The sequence below is a fragment of the Ostrinia nubilalis genome, chromosome 7 (genome assembly GCF_963855985.1).
Source record: "Ostrinia nubilalis chromosome 7, ilOstNubi1.1, whole genome shotgun sequence".
Taxonomy (NCBI): Eukaryota; Metazoa; Arthropoda; class Insecta; order Lepidoptera; family Crambidae; genus Ostrinia; species Ostrinia nubilalis.
This window is the reverse complement of record NC_087094.1, coordinates 142,106-164,482: the sequence shown is the minus strand read 5'-3', so window position 1 is coordinate 164,482 and position 22,377 is coordinate 142,106. Positions and strand designations below refer to the sequence as shown.

General features: G+C 47.1%; 1 protein-coding gene across 2 annotated transcripts in view; it reads left to right on the top strand.

The window, feature by feature from the left end:
• LOC135073027 (tyrosine-protein phosphatase 10D) overlaps nucleotides 1-20,445 on the top strand; it is a 32,053-nt gene extending 11,608 nt beyond the window's left edge. The window contains exons 10-24 of one of the 2 annotated variants that reach the window (XM_063967025.1): nucleotides 586-709; nucleotides 781-1,071; nucleotides 1,764-1,899; nucleotides 3,069-3,223; nucleotides 3,912-3,994; nucleotides 5,077-5,332; nucleotides 5,750-7,887; nucleotides 8,943-9,133; nucleotides 10,439-10,673; nucleotides 12,653-12,808; nucleotides 13,399-13,591; nucleotides 17,454-17,664; nucleotides 17,955-18,485; nucleotides 19,090-19,400; nucleotides 19,730-20,445. In XM_063967025.1, coding sequence (XP_063823095.1) covers nucleotides 586-709; nucleotides 781-1,071; nucleotides 1,764-1,899; nucleotides 3,069-3,223; nucleotides 3,912-3,994; nucleotides 5,077-5,332; nucleotides 5,750-7,887; nucleotides 8,943-9,133; nucleotides 10,439-10,673; nucleotides 12,653-12,808; nucleotides 13,399-13,591; nucleotides 17,454-17,664; nucleotides 17,955-18,485; nucleotides 19,090-19,400; nucleotides 19,730-19,761 — 5,043 coding nt within the window. In that variant the 3' untranslated portion in view covers nucleotides 19,762-20,445. Of the gene's footprint in view, nucleotides 1-585; nucleotides 710-780; nucleotides 1,072-1,763; nucleotides 1,900-3,068; nucleotides 3,224-3,911; nucleotides 3,995-5,076; nucleotides 5,333-5,749; nucleotides 8,026-8,942; nucleotides 9,134-10,438; nucleotides 10,674-12,652; nucleotides 12,809-13,398; nucleotides 13,592-17,453; nucleotides 17,665-17,954; nucleotides 18,486-19,089; nucleotides 19,401-19,729 lie in introns of both variants that reach the window. The other variant, XM_063967024.1, reaches the window with a different exon arrangement.
• Nucleotides 20,446-22,377: the final 1,932 nt, after the last annotated feature.

Here is a 22,377-nt window from a genome sequence, read left to right as displayed (position 1 = left end):
TTTGAAGAGGAAAACATAAAAACTGTTTTTCACTAAGTACCTGCTTAAATTTACAATTCTTTCAATATAAGGTTTATAGCCTAACTACCAGTAAGACGTACTCAACCGCTAGCAATTCCCAAAGTTAACACAAATTATCGCCTCAACTCTTTTTTTATTCGTGCGAGTAAATGCTTTGACGATATATCAAAAAATTATAGTGATCTAGAATTATTTCGAACGAAACCCACTACTATAAATAAATTATTCAATTCAAACTTTTTCGACTCCCACTCCAGCGGCGCTTAAAAATTACTGTTGACTGTTAAGTTTTCATTTGTAAATTCTATAAATGTCTGTTATGGCATATGGTCTATTTGCATCTTAACTTCCATTTGCGATTACCTATAAATGGCTAAGCAGATACATAATTTAAGGTCCCATTATTTGTATTGTATTGCTGTTGGCTTTCCGAATAAAATAAATAAATAAATAAAAATGTATGAACTGTAATATGTATGTGACTTTGTTGGTGTACCTAATAAATAAATAAATAAAAAAAAATACACACTGAAGACCAACGCTGACTGGACGCTTCGTCCGCAGCTGGAGACCACGGAGACGAACGCGACGCTGGAGCAGCTGACGCCGGGCGCCGTGTACGAGGTGCAGGTGGCGGCCGTGAGCCACGGGCTGCGCAGCGAGTGGCACACGCTCCTCAAGCCCGTCCGTGAGTACCGCCCCCGTTTCGTTTCCGACTCGCAATCGTTCGCGACGACTTCTAACGTCCGTCCCCCGCAGGCCCGCTGCCGCCCGCGTCGCTGCACGTGGAGCGCGCGTCGTCCAACGCGCTGCGCGCGCGCTGGGAGGGCCCGGCGGGCGGCGCGCTGGGCGCCTTCCTGCTGCAGTACCGCGCCGCCGACGCCGCCGCCTGGCTGGCGCTGGCGCCGCTGCCCGCCACCGCCGGCAGCGCCGAGCTGGCCGGGCTGGCGCCGGGCGAGGACTACGTGGTGCGTCTGGACACGCTCAGCGACGCCGCCGGCGACGACAGCGTGCCCAGCGGCCGCCCGCTCGAGACGCACCACGTCGTGCGTGAGTACACCTTTTGCTGACACTGAAAACTTTATCTTGTTCGTGTCATTCATGAAGAGGAATACCTAAACACATTTTAACTTTAACTCTATATCTTGACTGACAGACCAGTAATCACAATAGGTACATCGTACGTGTGTGTAGCCTAAGGCCCAGAACAGACGGTGAAACGCAACTGCAACGAAACTGCAACTGCTAGTTACTTTTGAGTTGCATCTAAGTTTCTGCCATAGCGTACGTTGAGAGACCACACATGACGCGACCAGTTTGAAAGTTTCAGTTTCATTCATCAGAATCATCAGAAAATTGCAGTTTCATTGCAGTTGCGTTTCACCGTCTGTTCTGGGCCTAAGTGTTGGTGTAGCGCAGGGAAACCAAGTGATCAACACAAGATTCTAGTTCCAACTCATTAATTCATAATACCTAACTAAAACATTACAGTTCTGTGTCACGTGTCTGTTCGTGTGTCAATTTGGACATTGAAATTTACTATGCAATTTATTACAAATGTTATTAACACGGTTACCACAAACTTTTCAGCGACTATCACAGAAAATTCAGTATTATTCTTCATCGGTTTTTTTTTGCTATGGACATTCTTTTTTTATTATTTATTTCCCTTAGTACACGCCGCCCGCTGTTAGCGATATGAATGATATATTTTAACGATGGTATAACGCTACGTGGTGCAGGCCCCAGCCCGGTGTCGAACGTGGCGCAGCTGGTGGACACGCGCAACATGACGCTGGAGTGGCCGCGCCCGCAGGGCCGCGTGGAGCGCTACGAGCTGCGCTGGTGGCGCTCCGACGCCGCCCCCGGCGAGGACCGGTGAGCGCTCCGATTCAGATCCAAAACACGCTTCGATTTATTAATCAACTAGCTTTTGCCCGCGATTTCACCCGCGTGAAATTTAGTTTGTTACAGATCATCATAAATTATAGCCTTATGTTATTCTGGGTTATAAACAATAATACTGTAAAGTTTCACCAAAATCGTCAGTAGTTTTTCGCCTGTTTTGATCATTATTATTTACTAGCTTTTGCCTGCGGCTTCACCCGCGTGAAATTTAGTCTCACAGATTGGCATAAATTATAGCTTATATGTTAATCTGGGTTACGAATAATAATACTGTAAAGTTTCAACCAAATCCGTTCAGTAGTTTTTTGCGTGAAAGAGTAACAAACATCCACACACACTTTCGCCTTTATAATATTAGTAGGATTACGTAACGCAATATGATATGGCCTTTTTTTTTTTTTTTTTTTTTTGCCAGGATGTGTTATGAATCGACACGAATTTTATCGATGAACCGTCACTGTCAAAAGGGCGCATAACTGGCGTCGAATAGTAACCCCCATGTTGGTACCCGCTGAAAACCAGCTTCGTGACTTGACGACTTGTGTCATGTCACGTTTTCGCTGAGCGGGCGCCTTTTCGGCATGGCTCAGTAATTTAACCTCTGTACATGTATGAATACAGGGTGGAATTTTGTAATGCCACCTGGAGGAAAAGTACTCTTAATAATGCAGATAGAAAATTCTACTCAAAGAAAACATTCCTTTATTTTTTTAAATAAATAGAACTGCATTCAAAGATTTCCAAAAATTTTTCGAAAATTCTCTACCATGCCATACAATTTTCTGTTAATAGTTAAAATAATGTAAGATTTCATGGTTTTCCTTTCACTTGTTAAATCAAGTTTGTTAGAGAGATTTCATCCTTATACCTCACCCTAACGATCGATGCAATAAAAATACAGGGTGTAATTTTTAACAGATTTTAGTTGGTTCGATTCCTGGGTATGACAAGCAAATTTTTGAAAATCTTTGAATGCATTTCTATTTATTTTTTTTTTAAAATAAACGAATGTTTCCTTTGAGTAAAATTTTCTATCTACTGTATTAAGAGTACTTTCCCTCCAGGTGGCATTACAAAATTCCACCCTGTATAAATGTTAATGCTGAATAAAGGTATTCTATTGTATTCTCTCGGCGCAGGGAGGAGGGCGCGCGCAACGTGTCGGCGGCGGGCGGGCAGCGCTCGGCGCGCGCGCTGGTGGACGGGCTGCGGCCGGGCCGCGCCTACACCGTCACCATCGCCGCGCACTCGCACCGCCTCGCCTCCGACCTCTTCACCATGGAGACGCGCACGCGTGAGTACGGGCCCGGGCCACAGAATAATAACAAGTACTACGTACAGAAGTTTTACTAAAAATGTATGCTCAATGTCATTAACAATATGGTTTAATTTAGCCTGTCTCAAGAGTCAAGCACCATTTTGTTGACAAACGTCAGTGATCGGCACTGCGCCGAAGCTATAGGGCTGACTTCGGTAAAATGATGTGACGTGAGGTGCCAAACTGCGGAAAATAGCGGAGGAAATACATGATTTAGCATGAATTATCATAAATAATATTAACTACTTATTTACCTCTCAGTGTCTTGAGGCAACTTAAACAAGTACATTCTGTGTTTTTATTATTATTTAGGCAGTTAAATACTGCACAGTATTAAGTACACCATTTTCTTTATTTTCTTCCATCATACACAAGAATACGCGTGCGTGAGTCAATGTTCGCTCGTATGTGAGGCCTTGTCAAATCAAATCAAATCAAATCAAATCAAATATATTTATTTTGCGAACATGGGTAAATGTAGGTATTACAAGTATTTTAGTATCTCCATCTTCCACATCTTCATATTCTTGTCGAATAGTATCCTGTAGGTGGGCCATCGTGCGTGTTTTGTTTTCGATGTAAACTCGCGGAGATGAACAGGCCTACCCGGGCCGCCGATCGTAAACTTGCGGGCGGGCGAGTTGACATAAACCTTTATGTGCAGGTCCGTTGATTCAATCTGAAATGACCATCGTGACGGAATCCGACGCGGGCGAGGGAGACGAAGACAACACGCCTGCGGTTCTTGTACGTATTCTTATTGTATTTTTTTTGTATATTTATTTATTAGGTACACCAACAAAGTCACATACATAATACAGTTCATACAAATATGTATATTCCAAAATTTCAAGTCTCTTATTTACCGTTTATAGTAAAGTCTGTGTGCCGAGAGTTGATAAATATTATGAAATGTCTTGCAATAGCGACTGTCGCTTAATTATCGCATTCTGTATGGCGGGCGTCGTTTGTCACAACGCGCACTGAGTACCATGATACGAGCCACGCAGCTGTCGTCAAGCGTCCCGGCCGGCGGGCCGCAATGTGTGAAACGGAATAGATTTATTTTACATTAGACCGAAATGAATGGTATGACAGTGGGTAGGGCTTTGCCCAACATCGGGATACACTATAAGCCACTTGATAATAATGAAATACTTTTTATCCAACATATGGACGCCACGTGTTTGATCCGTATCCCCACGTATGCCCTAACCGGAATAATTCCCGTAAATTTAAAAGAGATAATAATGATAATCTACCAACTTTTTCATTATATCGACGAAAATAATTAGCGGGCCGCAATTTATAATGAGTTTAGAACCTCTGATATTTCATTTTTTTTATCAACTCTCGGCGAACAGACTTCATATACTCTTAAAAGTCTTAAAGGACATCATCCATTTTGGTCCAAAATGAAAAGTGCCGGCCAAAAAATAAAACAGACAAACAAACAAAAAATCAAACAGTGGTGCTACAGCTTTGGTGTCATAGTAACAAATGCTAAGGCGGACGTATTCTGTCAGAATACAGCACTTTTTTTTATTGGCCGACATTTTTGATTTTGAACAAAAAATGTATGAATCGTCGATGAACTTTAGATCTCAAATACTCGACGCACAGTGGTGCTACAGCTTTGGTGCCATAGTAACCAAATGCTAAGGCGGACGTATTCTGTCATAATACAGCACTTTTTTTTTATTGGCCGACACTTTTGATTTTGAACAAAAAATGTATGAATAGTCGATGACTTTTAGATCTCAAATACTCGACGCACAGTGGAGTGGATGATGTCTTTTTGTCAGTATAAGTTTCGCACGTGTTCGCAGAAAGTGACGTACACGCCGACGCCCGAGTCGGCGTCGCAGTTCGACTCGTACCGGTTCCGGCTGGACGGCGACGCGGGCGGGGTGGCGGTTGGGGCAGGCGGGGCGGGGGACACGCGCACGGTGGAGCGCGGGGCGGGCGCGGCGCCGCGGCAGGTGGTGTTCGCGGGGCTGGTGCCGGGCCGCCTCTACAACGTCACCATGTGGACCGTCTCGCACAACGTCACCTCGCACCCCGTGCAGCGCCAGGCGCGCCTGTGTGAGTGCCACTGCTACAGTGCTACGTGCTGCAGCGTTGCGCTGCATTTTTGCATTAGATGTATTTTTTTATTCTACTACACCATATTATTGATAAGAATAACTTTTTTAACACACAACAAGATAATACGAAAACAATTTTTAATATCGCTTGTTCCCTACCACCCTGTATTTTTTACAGTAAGCTTTAGATTAATATTTTGTTGATATTTAATGTATTTTTTTGTACATTGTTTTTTTTTTTTTAACGAAACCTCTGACTTTATTTAAAGGTACCTACTCAATTTGGGAACCATTGAGAATATAGGTAAACAAAATAAATGTCCTAACAAGTAACAGTATTTTGGGTGTTTTTTATGTTACGTCTGAGTTTCTGTCGATCGAAACGGTCGTGACGGATGCGTATCTGTGTTTGCAGTCCCACGGCCGATCCCGTGGCTGAACGCGACGTGGGTGTCAGCGCGCGCGGTGGGGCTGGCGTGGGGCGCGCCGGCCGGCGACGTGCGCGACTACGAGCTGCAGTACCTGGCCGCGCCGCACGCGCTGCGCACGCACCACACGCGCGCCGCCGCCTACAACGTCACCGGCCTGCGCCCGCACACGCACTACACCTTCACCGTCGTGGTGAGTGACGTCAGCGCCCGCGACTACGAGCTGCAGTACCTGGCCGCGCCGCACGCGCTGCGCACGCACCACACGCGCGCCGCCGCCTACAACGTCACCGGCCTGCGCCCGCACACGCACTACACCTTCACCGTCGTGGTGAGTGACGTCAGCGCCCGCGACTACGAGCTGCAGTACCTGGCCGCGCCGCACGCGCTGCGCACGCACCACACGCGCGCCGCCGCCTACAACGTCACCGGCCTGCGCCCGCACACGCACTACACCTTCACCGTCGTGGTGAGTGACGTCAGCGCCCGCGACTACGAGCTGCAGTACCTGGCCGCGCCGCACGCGCTGCGCACGCACCACACGCGCGCCGCCGCCTACAACGTCACCGGCCTGCGCCCGCACACGCACTACACCTTCACCGTCGTGGTGAGTGACGTCAGCGCCCGCGACTACGAGCTGCAGTACCTGGCCGCGCCGCACGCGCTGCGCACGCACCACACGCGCGCCGCCGCCTACAACGTCACCGGCCTGCGCCCGCACACGCACTACACCTTCACCGTCGTGGTGAGTGACGTCAGCGCCCGCGACTACGAGCTGCAGTACCTGGCCGCGCCGCACGCGCTGCGCACGCACCACACGCGCGCCGCCGCCTACAACGTCACCGGCCTGCGCCCGCACACGCACTACACCTTCACCGTCGTGGTGAGTGACGTCAGCGCCCGCGACTACGAGCTGCAGTACCTGGCCGCGCCGCACGCGCTGCGCACGCACCACACGCGCGCCGCCGCCTACAACGTCACCGGCCTGCGCCCGCACACGCACTACACCTTCACCGTCGTGGTGAGTGACGTCAGCGCCCGCGACTACGAGCTGCAGTACCTGGCCGCGCCGCACGCGCTGCGCACGCACCACACGCGCGCCGCCGCCTACAACGTCACCGGCCTGCGCCCGCACACGCACTACACCTTCACCGTCGTGGTGAGTGACGTCAGCGCCCGCGACTACGAGCTGCAGTACCTGGCCGCGCCGCACGCGCTGCGCACGCACCACACGCGCGCCGCCGCCTACAACGTCACCGGCCTGCGCCCGCACACGCACTACACCTTCACCGTCGTGGTGAGTGACGTCAGCGCCCGCGACTACGAGCTGCAGTACCTGGCCGCGCCGCACGCGCTGCGCACGCACCACACGCGCGCCGCCGCCTACAACGTCACCGGCCTGCGCCCGCACACGCACTACACCTTCACCGTCGTGGTGAGTGACGTCAGCGCCCGCGACTACGAGCTGCAGTACCTGGCCGCGCCGCACGCGCTGCGCACGCACCACACGCGCGCCGCCGCCTACAACGTCACCGGCCTGCGCCCGCACACGCACTACACCTTCACCGTCGTGGTGAGTGACGTCAGCGCCCGCGACTACGAGCTGCAGTACCTGGCCGCGCCGCACGCGCTGCGCACGCACCACACGCGCGCCGCCGCCTACAACGTCACCGGCCTGCGCCCGCACACGCACTACACCTTCACCGTCGTGGTGAGTGACGTCAGCGCCCGCGACTACGAGCTGCAGTACCTGGCCGCGCCGCACGCGCTGCGCACGCACCACACGCGCGCCGCCGCCTACAACGTCACCGGCCTGCGCCCGCACACGCACTACACCTTCACCGTCGTGGTGAGTGACGTCAGCGCCCGCGACTACGAGCTGCAGTACCTGGCCGCGCCGCACGCGCTGCGCACGCACCACACGCGCGCCGCCGCCTACAACGTCACCGGCCTGCGCCCGCACACGCACTACACCTTCACCGTCGTGGTGAGTGACGTCAGCGCCCGCGACTACGAGCTGCAGTACCTGGCCGCGCCGCACGCGCTGCGCACGCACCACACGCGCGCCGCCGCCTACAACGTCACCGGCCTGCGCCCGCACACGCACTACACCTTCACCGTCGTGGTGAGTGACGTCAGCGCCCGCGACTACGAGCTGCAGTACCTGGCCGCGCCGCACGCGCTGCGCACGCACCACACGCGCGCCGCCGCCTACAACGTCACCGGCCTGCGCCCGCACACGCACTACACCTTCACTGTCGTGGTGGGTCCGCCTGCCGCGCGACGTGACGTCAGCGCCCGCGGCTAGCGACACGACTAAGGCTAAGAACTCAAGACGCGATTTTCACCCGCGCCCGCGGCGGTTGCGGAATTGCGGTTTTATTTCAAAACTCACGGGAGCGGTTATTCTAAGAACTTACGCGCTAAATCACTGGTACAAAATGATCGCCCGCCGATGGGGCGGTTTTCGTGCGGCATTCTACTAGTCGCCCGCCGGTGCCGCGGGACCCGCATACAACCGCGCCTGCTGCGGGCAAAAACCGCATCGTGAGTTGTGCATTAGTTTTTACATAAACATACATAGCATTCTACAGAAGCTGCGAGTTCGCAACCGTCGCGGGCGCGGGTGAAAATCGCGCCATGAGTTCTTAGGCTCGATTTTTTTATCCGTAGTTAAAATAACCAATGGTCAAATTTGACAAATGTCAAATGACAAGTGGTTAAATATCTGAAAAAAATGTTTTTCGAACAATGGTTAGCTTGACTTTTAGTACATTTTTTAACTATTTGTTTACATGTTGTTAATATTTAACCTGTTACGTATTAGTAGGTCACCGATGCTGCTGATTAGCAATTACGCGACTACGTCGCTGCATAGAAACCAAGGCCTAGCAAGAAGCGCCGACGCAGCACTCTCCGCCGCACTCGACCTCGATCGCGGCCGCTCCAAATTTCACTCTTGATTCTAACATCGATCATCTGTCACCGATTAGCTAATTATTAATACTCTAATTTAAATTAATTTTATCCAATAAACTAAGTTAGTTAATTTTTTACATTTCTATGCACCCTTCGACTGTAGCCTTCGTAATTAACCATTAGTAGCAAAATTTAACAATTAGTTATTTTAACCAAGAATAAAAAAACTGGGCCTTAGTCTGACGCGTGCCCTCTCCGCAGGTGCGCGCGGGCTCAGCGGAGTCGCTGCTGGCGCTGTCGCGCCCGCGCTCGGCCGCCGTGAGCACGCGCGAGGCGCCGCCCGACGCGCCGCACGACTTCCGCCTGGCCGACGCCTCGCCGCGCGAGCTCACCTTCGCCTGGGACATGCCCGACGCCGCCACGCACGGCACGCTGCGCCGCTTCGTGCTGCAGTGAGTGATGACTGCCGCTCGATCGTGACACGAAGCGATCTCGTCGTTGTGATCGTACTCTTCCCTAGCGACTGCGTAAAAAAATTACTTTAAATGTACAGAAAACGGAATGAAAAGGTTCGTCAGTTTTCAAATTGATTCCTTCAACGAATCGCGAGCACATATTACCTTTTGAAACTATGTTACAGAATAATCTCGAGTTAGAGAAAATAATCTTTAACTGTTCGGCAATAAAGCTCTAAATTATTCAGATCAAAGTTGTTTGACGATTTATCTTGTCAAGAAGATTATTATGATTGATAAACTAAAACCTTCTTGTTGGTTCAACCTGCCATTATTATTTCTATAAAAAAAAAATCTATTGTCAATTGGTCAATGTCATCATTGCATTGCACTGATGGGATAGAAAAATAAACAAGAAAAACCTTATTCGTTAGCAAACGTCATATTTATTTATATGTTAACAGCACTGTTTCTTGTACTGTTATGTTGACAGGTTTGACTCTTACAGTACCTAATGCAAGTGAAAATCGACATTAAGGTCACGAACCTTTTCATTCCGCGACTGTACAACGGATTGTACAACGTACCATCGGCCCCAGTGTTAACTATCCATTGCCTGTCATGTCGTCTCGTTCTGTCGCAAAGAATCACCATTCGATTAGAGCGAGAGCAAAAACGGAAATGTATAGTTAACAGTGTGGCCGTGTGTACCTAACGGATACTTTCAGGAATTTAAGTGATCCTAGATTTTTTTGACGCACTCGCTAGCGACGATAACTCGCACTGGGCCCCCTGGCTACGGCGATACACCGCTTCGTCGTCTATTTATCCCACGTGTTGGGTTCCAACACTAAAATTCATTCATTCTTTCATTCGTTCGGTCTTGTGACGTATGTATTTGAGCGCCATCGCGCCCAGTATCGTTTCGTACTCCGGCCATTACACTTGTGATTGTGCTGTAATATCTTAAACTGTGCAGACCTGGCAACAAACTTAATTAGTGAAACACGGCCTTTCAATCACCAACAACTACACCAACTCCGCTGCCCTACATGGTCCTTCGAGCTTCGAACTGCCTGGTCTGCACCTCATGTGTATAAAGTGGGACAGGAGCCGCATCATCGCGCAACAGAACTCCTGCATTGTGCCTACATACACGTGGAAACTGCATTCACATAGTGCCGATAGTGCGCATCAAGAAATCGCACTCACAATACAACGGGAGCCGCATCATCGCGCAACAGAACTCCTGCAATCGTACCTACAAACATACATGTGGAAACTGTATTGCTTGCGTTGCAGGTACGCGCCGTCGGACGCGCCGGAGGCGGGCGCCACGGTGGTGCTGCCGCCGGAGGCGCGCTCGGCCACGGCGGCGGGGCTGGCGGCGGGCCGGCTGTACGCCGTGACGCTGCGCGCCGAGACCGGCGCCGGCGCCGGGCCCGCCGCCGCGCTGCTGCAGCGCGCGCCCATCGCCGCGCCGCCGCCGCCGCCGCCGCACGCCACGCCGCAGGAGCTGCGCCGCACCACCACCACGGTACCCCCGACCCCGAACGTTTTTGTCGATTACACCGGTCAAAAAAAAAATTTTTTTTTGCGCATGGATTTTACTTATTATATTCTGATTATACAGGGTGTTAGGTAAATGGGTATATGAGCCGACACTAGCCCATGTTAACATGGTCATATAAATGGTATGGTGAAGTCAGAAATTTGATATCATCATTTGAATTTTTTTAATTTTCATACAAAATAAATTTTATAAAATCCGATTTGTATGAAAATTAAAATAATTAAAATGAAAATATCAATTTTCTGACTTCACCATACCATTTATATGACCATGTTAACATGGGCTAATGCCGGCTCATATACCCATTTACCTAACACCCTGTATAAGCAAATGTATATAAAAAAAAGTGCGATTACAAATCGAAAATATTTGCTTTTTAAGAAGTTATAGCGATTTGAATTTTCCATCTTCATAGTAGAATGTCTCTCGAGATGCACGTCACATTCTCATTGGGATATATTTATAAATAATTATGGGGGTTTATTCGCAAGAACAAGGGGCACGCTTTCATCAAAATATAGTGGGATTTGAGAGACGACGTTACCGAGGCCAGGATACTGAAAGCACGATAGGGTTAGATTTTTATGAAAAAAATCTTCTATGGAACATGGCAGGAAATTATAACTTTTCATTTTTAATTAATATTTGGACTGTATTTTAAATTTTGTCTTGTCAGAATGAATCTTAAATGGATGTTTGGTTGGTATGTTGTAATAATTAGAAAGAATTAAAGAAAAAAATATTTGGCAACAAATTAAATCATCTCTATTTTCATGTTTCATACATTCATTGATATGAATTTTTTACACGTGCAAGCAAATTCAGAACAACAATTTATTGTTGTTCTTGTTTCTAGGTTATAAAGCAATAAAAATAAACTATGCATAACCCATGCGCAAAAATACTGTAGACAGTTGTTATTCGTCATCATCATTTCGGCCATAGGACGTCCGCTGCTGAACATAGGCCTCCCCCAATGCTTTCCACGTTGATCGATTGGTAGCGGCCTGCGTCCACCGCTTCCCTGCTACCTTTACGATGTCGTCGGTCCACCTTGGAGGTGGACGTCCCACGCTGCGTTTTCCGGTACGCGGCCTCCATTCCAGAACCTTGCTACCCCATCGACCGACAGTTCTGCATACTATGTGTTGATTTTCACGAGTCCTAAAACTAAACATTTCAACTTGTGTAATATTACCAGGCCGCTCCCTACCGTGCGATATGGAAGTCATTAGGAGAGGCCGTTCAGCAGTGGACCTCCTGTGGCTGAAATGATGATATTATGAAACTTGTCAGATAGAATAAAATAGAATAGAATACTTTTATTCAGCACTAGCTTTCCGCCCGCGGCTTCGCCCGCGTGGAGTTTTGTCTGTCACAGAAAAACTTTATCGCGCGCGTCCCTGTTTCAAAAACCGGGATAAAAACTATCCTATGTTCTTTCCCGGGACTCAAACTATCTCTATGCCAAATTTCATCAAAATCGGTTGCGAGGTTTAAGCGGGAAAGCGTAACAGACAGACAGACAGACAGAGTTACTTTCGCATTATTTTATTCGCTTCATTATTATTTCGCATTAGTTGGGATTAACATTTATGTGCATACATGTACAGAGATTAAATTACTGAGCCATGCTGAAAAGGGGCGCCTTTTCGCCGCTCAGCGAAAATCGTGACATGACACAAGTCGTTAAGTCACGAAGCTGGTTTTCAGCGGGTACCAACATGGGGGTTATTACGCCAATATTTACGCTACGCACTATAACATTATTTCAGTGATTAATTTTAAAAACTCATAGACTCGTTCTCCGCTGCCGGAATATACATCCCTCTTTCAGTGAGACGATTGTCACATTGCGCCGCGCCCCACCTCCCTGTGGAGGCGTGACGTGTGTGACAGTCTCGCATCAGTCGTCGCCGCCGACTGACGCTGTGGTGTGGCAGGTGGTGGTGCGGTTCCGCGCCAACCTGTTCTCGGCGGCGAACGGCAACGTGACGGCCTACACGCTGGTGCTGGGCGAGGAGCCGCGCGCCGACACGCCCGCGCAGCTGCCGGCCTGGCGCGACGTGCAGCGCCTGCCCGTGTGGCCGCCCTACCAGGTGCGTCCGACTGACTTGTTCCATTTTGTTTATTCAGACACCAGAGTACGATTACAGTTTTGATCTAGATTTTAATCCAAAGGAGTGTTTCTAACATTTGTGAAAACTCTTTTGGCAAATGTGAAGTTTAATTGATAACTCTATACATATGTGTTATAGAATGCTGTTTGTTTTCCTAACAATAAAATAAAATAAAACATGTTCATTAGGTGTGGATGACACTAGTTTTAGTAAAATTGCATATTTTACTGTCCGATGACTGCCGTGAGTCATCGTATCGGCGACACACACCGATTATGGGATTATAGAAGAATTTGTCACTATGATAATACTCCTAGAGAGAAAACAACTCAGGACTACCAGTTCTGGGGGCGGAATGTGAGTTTACGTCAAACGCATTCGATGTCGACTGCGTAAAAAAGTACCATTAAATGTATGACGGATTGTACAGCCCCCCTAGCGGAAAGAAGAAATGTTTTTTAACGTACTCGCTAGTAATGTCGTTTGATGTAAACTCACACTAAGCTCTGTACACGGTGGCGAAGTGAACGGACGATAGGAAGTGTGGTGAGTGGCTATGACTGTGGCAGGTGACGGAGCCGTACTACCCGTTCCGGTCGTCGGAGGTGGAGGAGTTCACGCTGGGCGCGGAGCGCTGCGAGGCGGAGGGCGCGCGCTACTGCAACGGGCCGCTCAAGCCCGCCACCAAGTACTTCGTCAAGCTGCGCGCCTTCACCGCCCCAGACAAGTTCACCGACACCAGCTACGCCGTGCTGCACACCGGTAACGTACCGCCGCACAGTGTGTTACCTATGGAAGGGACGGCACAAATTATTTATGGTTCAAAAAGGGTTTAAAATAATAAACATATTCTAATATACATTTATGGTGTCTAGGTGTCATATGAATCCGTTTCGGAAAAACTTACAGCACTCTCGAGTATAGCTCGCTATACGTAGATGTTTGCGGCACGAGTTCCTTTTATAGGCTTATGATCATGGGAAATTCTCTTAAATTTATTATTAATTGCTTTTTGAATGCAGTATATGTGAGGATTTCCACTAAGTATCTTCTTGAAACAGCGCACGTACCTTAAATAAAATTGATTTACCTACTTAACAAAAACAAATAAGTCCGCAACCTAAAGCAATTTTTTTTTACTAATTCGTATAATAGAAGTCCTGTGCTTATGCTACAAATAAACTACCATAATATAGAAATGCATAGAAACTTATCAAAACCACGACTGATTTTTTTTTTCTAAAGAAAATTAGTTTTTTTTGTTTGATACCTCTAAAAGAATACGCAAATAAAAAAACACCAATATTATTATTGTTACATTACGTACGCACCTTCAACTTCACTATTCATATTGAATGTTACCGTGTTTGCGTCGTGTGCGGTTTCGGGATGCACAACGTGAAACGTGACAATGTCGAGCCGCTCCAAAAACGAGAACTATAAACGAACGTTAAATCTTCCCGTAACATTATTTTAGCTGAATTCCTTGACACGAGTTGCTTCACCGACAAGGAGAGAAGCATAAATTAAAGACGAATTCTCTTGTTTATGCTTCCCTCCTGTGTATTGTGTAATTACGTGCCACAGTAGACATTCTACTTTTAGCATCGGCGACTGTATCGATGCGCATTACGATTTCGCAACATCATACGTTAGGACTTTTTAGCGACTAATATTGACTGACACACTGAACAGTGTTCCGTAGATGTTGAATGGATGCGACTGGGAATCGTAATGTGTGCAAAGTGTAACAATCAAATGCTGTGTCGAGCATCCAATAATTATAACTAAAAAATAAATAAAACCGACTTCAAATGCGTGAACACAAATAATACCTATTCAACAAAAAAATAATCGTTCAAATTGGTTCATAATCGGCGGAGATATTGCGTATAAAAAAGTTCATCCCCAATTTTCCACCCTTGGGGGTGAAATATTTTCTTCAAAATCAAAAATCAAAATCAAAAAATATTTATTCAGTTTAGACCACAAGTGGCACTTATGAACGTCAATAGAAAATAATAAAAAAAGAAAAGGTAGCCCTTATGGGGCACTTTACATGTCTCCTTATCTTTTGGGCCCTACCAGCGCTTCGAGACAAACATATGGCAAGTGCTGAGAAGAAACGCCGGAACAAATTCGCATGAAACCACCCTTTTAATAATACCTATTCAACAAAAAAATAATCGTTCAAATTGGTTTATAATCGGCGGAGATATTGCGTATAAAAAAGTTCATCCCCAATTTTCCACCCTTGGGGGTTGTTTTTTTTATTATTAAATTTAAATGGGACCACCCTTGAGGTATTACCTATACGCCGAAAAAAGATTTGTTCAAATCGGTTCATAATTGGCGGAGTTATCGCGTAACAAACATAGAAAAAAAAAAAAAAACATACGGGTCGAATTGAAAACCTCCTTTTTTTGAAGTCGGTTGAAAAGCGACTCAATCACCGCTTTTGGCGTTTTTGAGAGTGCAGTTGCTGCATTCAGCTTCTAATACGCTTATTAGAAGCTAAGTCGTCGTCAATCGCTAATGCTGAAGGTAGCATGTGGGCTGTGGTGCTATGTAGTAAGAAAAGGAGTAAATGGTGGTGGTTGCGAAATGTAAATTGGTGTGGTGGTGTTTTGTAAACAATGTTGAGTGACCGTTTCTTCTTACTAACGTGAGCTGCTTTTTCAATCGCCAAATTATATTAATATTAGACATTTTGTGTACAGAATGTGTACGAAACGATTGAAATTTCAGCACTTAAATTTATGTAAGTTTACAGGACAAATTACAATAAGGACACGTGTAAATAATGAACAGTGTACGGGTGAACGCACTTCGGTTGGACCTCTTTCTCCTCTCGGACCTCGGCGGGCGAATGATGCTTGTGTTACTCCATACAACTTTATTTGTATTTTATTCTGTGATAAAATAAGCGATGATTGCGGCTCAATCGTGCGTTCACCCCTAATCTGTATTTTGTGCATCTTACAGGGTTTTGTACTTACTAATGATTTGAGTTTTTAATAACACAAAACAAAATCAATCTTACGCCTAGTCAAAATAAGATCACATACGTTTTACAGTGAGCTTTATTTTCAACTCTGCCATATATTTTTTACTTATACTTTTTACGACGAGTTGAAGATTGATATTGTTTAACTGTTTGCAAAATAAAGTTTAGTCGTTTTGTATTCTTTGTTTTAATGACTTTCCTTACCTTCTTACACTTTTGTAACACTCGGCACACAAACGCTTGCTAGCTCTACTCAACTTAGCGTCTTGAACTTATCATTACTGCGAATGTTCGGAATAATCTAACACTTAACAGGCAGTTGGGAGATAGTGCCTTGCTTGGTAGTTAGTCGTCGATTTGTAGATATGCGGCAATCAGTGTTATCTGCAATAATCTGGCCGATAGTGCCGTCGGCTGAGCAGCTCGCCGGCTACGTCGCGATATGGGTAAAAATAATATATTATTAACCTTTCGAGTAAAGAAATTTTATCAAAAACATTCCTCGAATAAATCAAGGAAAGAAACAGTCTAAATACTAGCTGCCCCGGCGAACTTCGTACCGCCTGTTCATCAGAAATAATGGTGAAAGATTCAAAACGGTCCAGTAGTTTTGGAGCCAATTTAATGTATACAAATAATCAAATCTTTCCTTTTTATAATATTAGTTTTTACAAATATCTTTGGTCATTGAGATTTAATTACATTTTTAGTCCTAAAATAAATGTGTGAAGTGAAACATGTTTGTGAATAGTTTAAAAATAAATAGCGTCCCTACTGTTTTTTGAGATTGCGGTTTGCTTTAGATTAGAGGTGGTGGAGTTTATTTTAGTGGAACAGTGGGATCTGTGTACATAATGCTTGTGTTTTGAAGTATACATAATATATTAATCGGTTGTGGATATACCTACTTAGTATTTGTAAATAAGTAAGGAATTCACAAAATTATTTTCATGTTTATGATAATTAATAAATATCTAATATTGTGACTAATTTATAGATCACAGATATGCATATGCCTTGAAAGAGGACAATAATGATAACGAAGTACTTGAGTGTTAGAACGGATTATGGAATGGTTATGTTATTGAAGACTACGTAGATATTTTATATTTGAAGTTGTGAGTTCCTTGCTGAAATCGGTAAGTAATGCTTCTGGTTTATTTGTGTATTATTTTTTCAATTTCATTTGCACGTCACGTTCTCTGGTTCTTCTTCATCTCTGTGTCTATTATAACAATTTTGGTATTTTAAACAAGGACTGCGGTCTAATTAATTTTCAACTTATATGCACTCGAAACATAATCCGAAACGCAACTCGTGCATTATTCAAAAATGTAGTAAGCTTTATTTTTCCTAAGTCCATAAGACGCGCGCCCGATATAACGGGCCAATCTATCTATCGTCGAAGCGTTCGGTGAGAATCAAAATTTACAAATTCCCAGTCATTCCGGAGTCGAAGCTCTCGATCCAACAGACACAGGAGATGTCGAGGCGCATGTAATGTACCGTTTTCTTGACAAGCAAAAGTAGAGTCAAAGTTGGCACCGTCGACGCCCCAGTCGAGGCCGCGTCGCCTCCGCTGGGCGCTCGCGACGGTGACCCGGTGTGTGTGTGCAGACGTGGACAACACGGCGTGGATCATCGGCGCGTGCGTGGCGGCGGCGCTGGCGCTGGGCGGCGGCGGCGTGCTGCTGGCGCTGCGTCGGCGCCGGGGCCCGCGCGCCGCCGCCGCGCCGCCGCCGCCGCCCGCGCCGCGCACCTCGCGCCCCGTGCGCGTCGCCGACTTCATCGACCACTACCGCCTCATGTCCGCCGACTCCGACTTCAGGTACGTCTGACGTCGCGGAGAACGCATCCGTTTTAGTACGCCCCCATTTGTTTATAAACGGTTGAGGCTTCCCAGGCCCCCGAACGCGATGCCTGTTTATTATTCTTTTGACGGTCTTGTCGGTCCGTTTGAATCGCTTCTTCTCGTTGTTCAACGCGCGAGATGACCGAACGTCTCGTCTTTGATTTTCATCCTCGATTCTTGCCAGTTCTCACGATAAAGTATAGCGTGAGCTACGTGTGACTTTGATTTATGGATTTTATTGAAAACGTACGTTTCTCGGTCTGCAGGTTTAGCGAGGAATTCGAGGAGCTGAAGCACGTGGGGCGCGAGCAGCCGTGCACGGCGGCCGACCTGCCGTGCAACCGGCCCAAGAACCGCTTCACCAACATCCTGCCCTACGACCACTCGCGCTACAAGCTGCAGCCCGTGGACGACGAGGAGGGCTCGGACTACATCAACGCCAACTACGTGCCGGGCCACAACTCGCCGCGCGAGTTCATCGTCACGCAGGGCCCGCTGCACTGCACGCGCGACGACTTCTGGCGCATGTGCTGGGAGTCGGGCTCGCGCGCCATCGTCATGCTGACGCGCTGCGTGGAGAAGGGCCGCGAGAAGTGCGACCGCTACTGGCCCTACGACACGCGGCCCGTGTACTACGGCGACATCGCCGTCACGGCGCTCAACGAGTCGCGCTACCCCGACTGGACCATCACCGAGCTCATGGTGTGCCGCGGCTCCGAGCAGCGCGTGCTCAAGCACTTCCACTTCACCACGTGGCCCGACTTCGGCGTGCCCGACCCGCCTACCACGCTCGCCAGGTGCGCCCACTCGTCTTGTCACTGTCCTTAGATTGTTTCCTGTTGACTGGAATTGGAAGAATAAGTAAAATCATAACAAAAAAATACAGGTAAAAAAGTACAAGTTTCATGCCCGTTTTCACCATCAATCCCTAATTGTTAAGTGACCCCTATGAAAACAAAATTCATGTTATGTGTTACCATAGGGGTCACTTAAAAATTAGGGATTGATGGTGAAAACGGGCATTAGTTTCATAACTTAAGCTTGAAAGTCGATTTCAAATGAATAAAAAACAAAAATACCATTGAATTTATGACGAACGAATTTCTCATGTGACGCCCCAAAGCACTACGGCGTGACGTCATAACTTCATGACGTCTCATACGGAGTGTTTTCGGGTAGTCCATTATTGTACTTTTCAAAGAGTGATTTTTTGGGGAGTATTTACCCCACCGAAGTGATCCTTTCACCGACGTTTCTCTCATAGAGAGGCTATTTTCGAAACGTCAAAATAACGATCGTTATTAAAATTTCTTAGCGATTAGAGTCGCTTCTCAAATTTATTTAAATTAATTTAAAATCAAATGACAATTCGTAAACGTAGCCACGTATCGTGTTGTGCAGGTTCGTCCGCGCGTTCCGCGAGCGCTGCCCGGCCGACGCGCGGCCCGTGGTGGTGCACTGCAGCGCCGGCGTGGGCCGCTCCGGCACCTTCATCACGCTGGACCGCGCGCTGCAGCAGCTGGCCGCGCACGCCGACGCGCTCGACGTGTTCGGCATGGTGCACGCCATGCGCCGCGAGCGCGTGTGGATGGTGCAGACGGAGCAGCAGTACATCTGCATCCACCAGTGCCTCGTGGCCGTGCTCGAGGGCCAGGACCTGCAGCCGCCGCACCACAACCCGCACCACCACCACCACAACCCCGCCTTCGAAGGTGAGCGCGAGCGCGCGGCCGCCGTCGACGCGCCGTGACGGCCTCGACCGGCTCATTCTGATTCGCTTTCAAGGGACGTGACGCCCGGGCGAGCTCCGCCGGCGCCGGCGCGGCCCCGGCGCGCCGCCAGCAGCACAAGTGAGGCGCGTGTGCCGCATGCCCGCCCCGCCCGCTGCCTCCCGGGACGAGCGGCGGAGGGCCCCCCGGCCCCGGCCCGGCCGCGGGGCCCGCCGCCGCAGCGGGCGGGGCGCTGTCCGCTTGCATGCGTGTGTGTGTGCACTAACGCCGCCGCGCGCCCGCACCGTGGCTGACCGCGCCTTGTGTTTCAGACGACGAGGGCATCGCCGAGTCCGGCATGTGAGGCGCCCCAGCCCGGCGGCGACCTGCGCGCTCGATCGATCGAAACCGTCGACCGCGCTTCCGAGAACACCTCACTTGTACAATAGCCTTAAGATTTTATACAGAAGTATTTTTATAAAATGTATATTTAACACAGTGGACCGACACTTTAATCGATTGTACATAAGATTAATTTTATATTAGTTTATAAGACGACGTGCGAGGGCTTCGCTCCTCGCGGTGATGGACGTCGCCGGTCGCCGCGAGCGGTTCGCCTGTACGTTACTTAATATGGCATCCGACCGGCTTCATGTGCGTCTGAATGATTATTATTATTGTTACACTTAGAAAATTTGTATTATGTAAGTACCTTGCTAGAAACAATAATGACAGCTTGAATCTCAAAATTGTACTTAAATAAGTGAATATCTGCTCAATGATCGACTGTGTTACGAGACGTTAGTTTGATGAGCAGCCGTCCCGAGCCATCGGCAGTTCCGCAGGTACTTGTTTCGTGACATTCCTTATGCACAGTATGTACTTAATTTAATGGTTTACTACGACTTTGATATAGCATACTTTAAAATGCCATACAAGATATTTTAAATATGTACTAATAAAAATGTTCTATGTATTCATTTTAACCTGAGAAATTATATTTTAAAATTCTATGTTATATTTTTCAAAATAAAAGGAATATTTTTGTCGTGATTGTATTATTTCTTTAATCCATATTGTGACGGATTAGCAGGCTGAAGTAGCAACGGGCAGGACACATGGTACGCAGAACTGACGGCCGATGGGGCAGCAAAGTTCTGTGGCCTAATTCACAGTCAAAATCTCTCGCTGATGTTTAGAAGTCGTCCCATTGTAAAAAACAGTTCTAAATCCGTAGGTATTCACAAGGGTCATTTCGATAAAACGATTACTCGATAGGATCGCAACTCGGCTATTAAGTTTTTTTACGTGAATGAGACTACTGGAGTGTGGAGGCCAGCCACGTACTGAAAAAAACAGAAACTAAAAACCAAAATTACCCAGTATTGATAGTAGCGCCCTCATGTAATTATGTGGGTCTAGACAAAGTGCAAATTATAATAGCAAACCAGTCGAAAAGTCCCTTTTTTGCATAGAGTTATTTACTCTATGCTTTTTTGTATGGAGTTTTGACGGATTCGATTTTCGATTTGTCCAAAAAGTGCGTTTTGTCTAGGGGGGATGGTTGTCCAACGTGGTGGCATAAATCAGAACTACACTGGCGAGCAAAAATATGGAATCACCCTATTTGTTTCGAGCGATCACAAAAACTAAATGACTAATAGAAGACAAATAAAAATTGTACCATTTTAAGGGTAATATAATAAACTTTAAATTGATACCACAGATACATGCATAGTCATTCAGTTCTTAAGATCGCTCGAAACAAAACACAAGGTGGTGATTCCATATTTTTGCTCGTCCAAAAAACAAAACATTGAGGATGTTAAACTACAAAGCGGACTTCTTGGCGGGAATCTGAAGCGTCATGTTAGCGGTTTTGTTTTATTTCCTCAAATTCGTGTGTGGGCGACTATTAATGGTGGATTATTAACCATTGAGTGTTCGTGAACGTGCATGGGTGTGGGCAAGTGAAGCAAAACAGTGCATCGTGATTCTTCTGGTTCTCTCAAGTTGTCCATAGGAGGTCTCAGTAAAGCACCACAACTTTACTGAGACTCAAAGGGTGGGAAGGGGTATCATCTATCATCCCAGTAGCGGCGTAAGGGGGGGGCGGTGGGGGCGGTCCGCCCCGGGTGCCAAGCATCAGGGGGTGACAAAAGTCGCGCAGATTAGTACTCACTGACGCATCTGCATGGCAAGGACGGTCGTGATGGATGTCATGACAGGGGGGTGCCATTCTGGGGTGCCTTAGGCTATAATTTATATTATGACCGGGGGTTGCCGCCCCGGGTGCCAACCGATGCTACGCCGCCACTGTATCATCCTTCATTATATCATTACTTGATCTCATTTTGTAACTCGTCGTATCAACTATACAGGGTGTTAGGTAAATGGGTATATGAGCCGACACTAGCCCATGTTAACATGGTCATATAAATGGTATGGTGAAGTCAGAAAGAAGAACGGTCACGCCCCATACAAAAAAAACCCAGACCCGACAGAAACAAAAGACATACCTCAGTTTTTTTGTCATGTCTTTATTAGTTAAATTATATATTTTTTATATTCGAAATCTATGTACCTATTATTTGGTACCATTTGAAAGAGCTCGTGAAGCAATTTCAGAATCACTAATTAGTTTTTCGATATCTTGTATAGTTTAGAAATAATCGAGTGAGATCACTTATCGTTTCCACTCTGTATAATCCGGCTGTATCTACAGGTCACCTAGATACATTAAATAGCAGCTGTAATAGACATTTAGGTACATACATTTACCAATTTTGGTGAGAAATAGGCATTTTGTATTAGTTTTTGTATAACGCCTGAACAAAAACAAAGGGTAATATTTTGGTGTTATACATAGATTTCGAATATAAAAAATATATAAGTAATTTAACTAATTAAGACATGACAAAAAAACTGAGGTAAGTCTCGTTTCTGTCGGGCCTGGGTCACAGATGACCGTTCTTCTTTG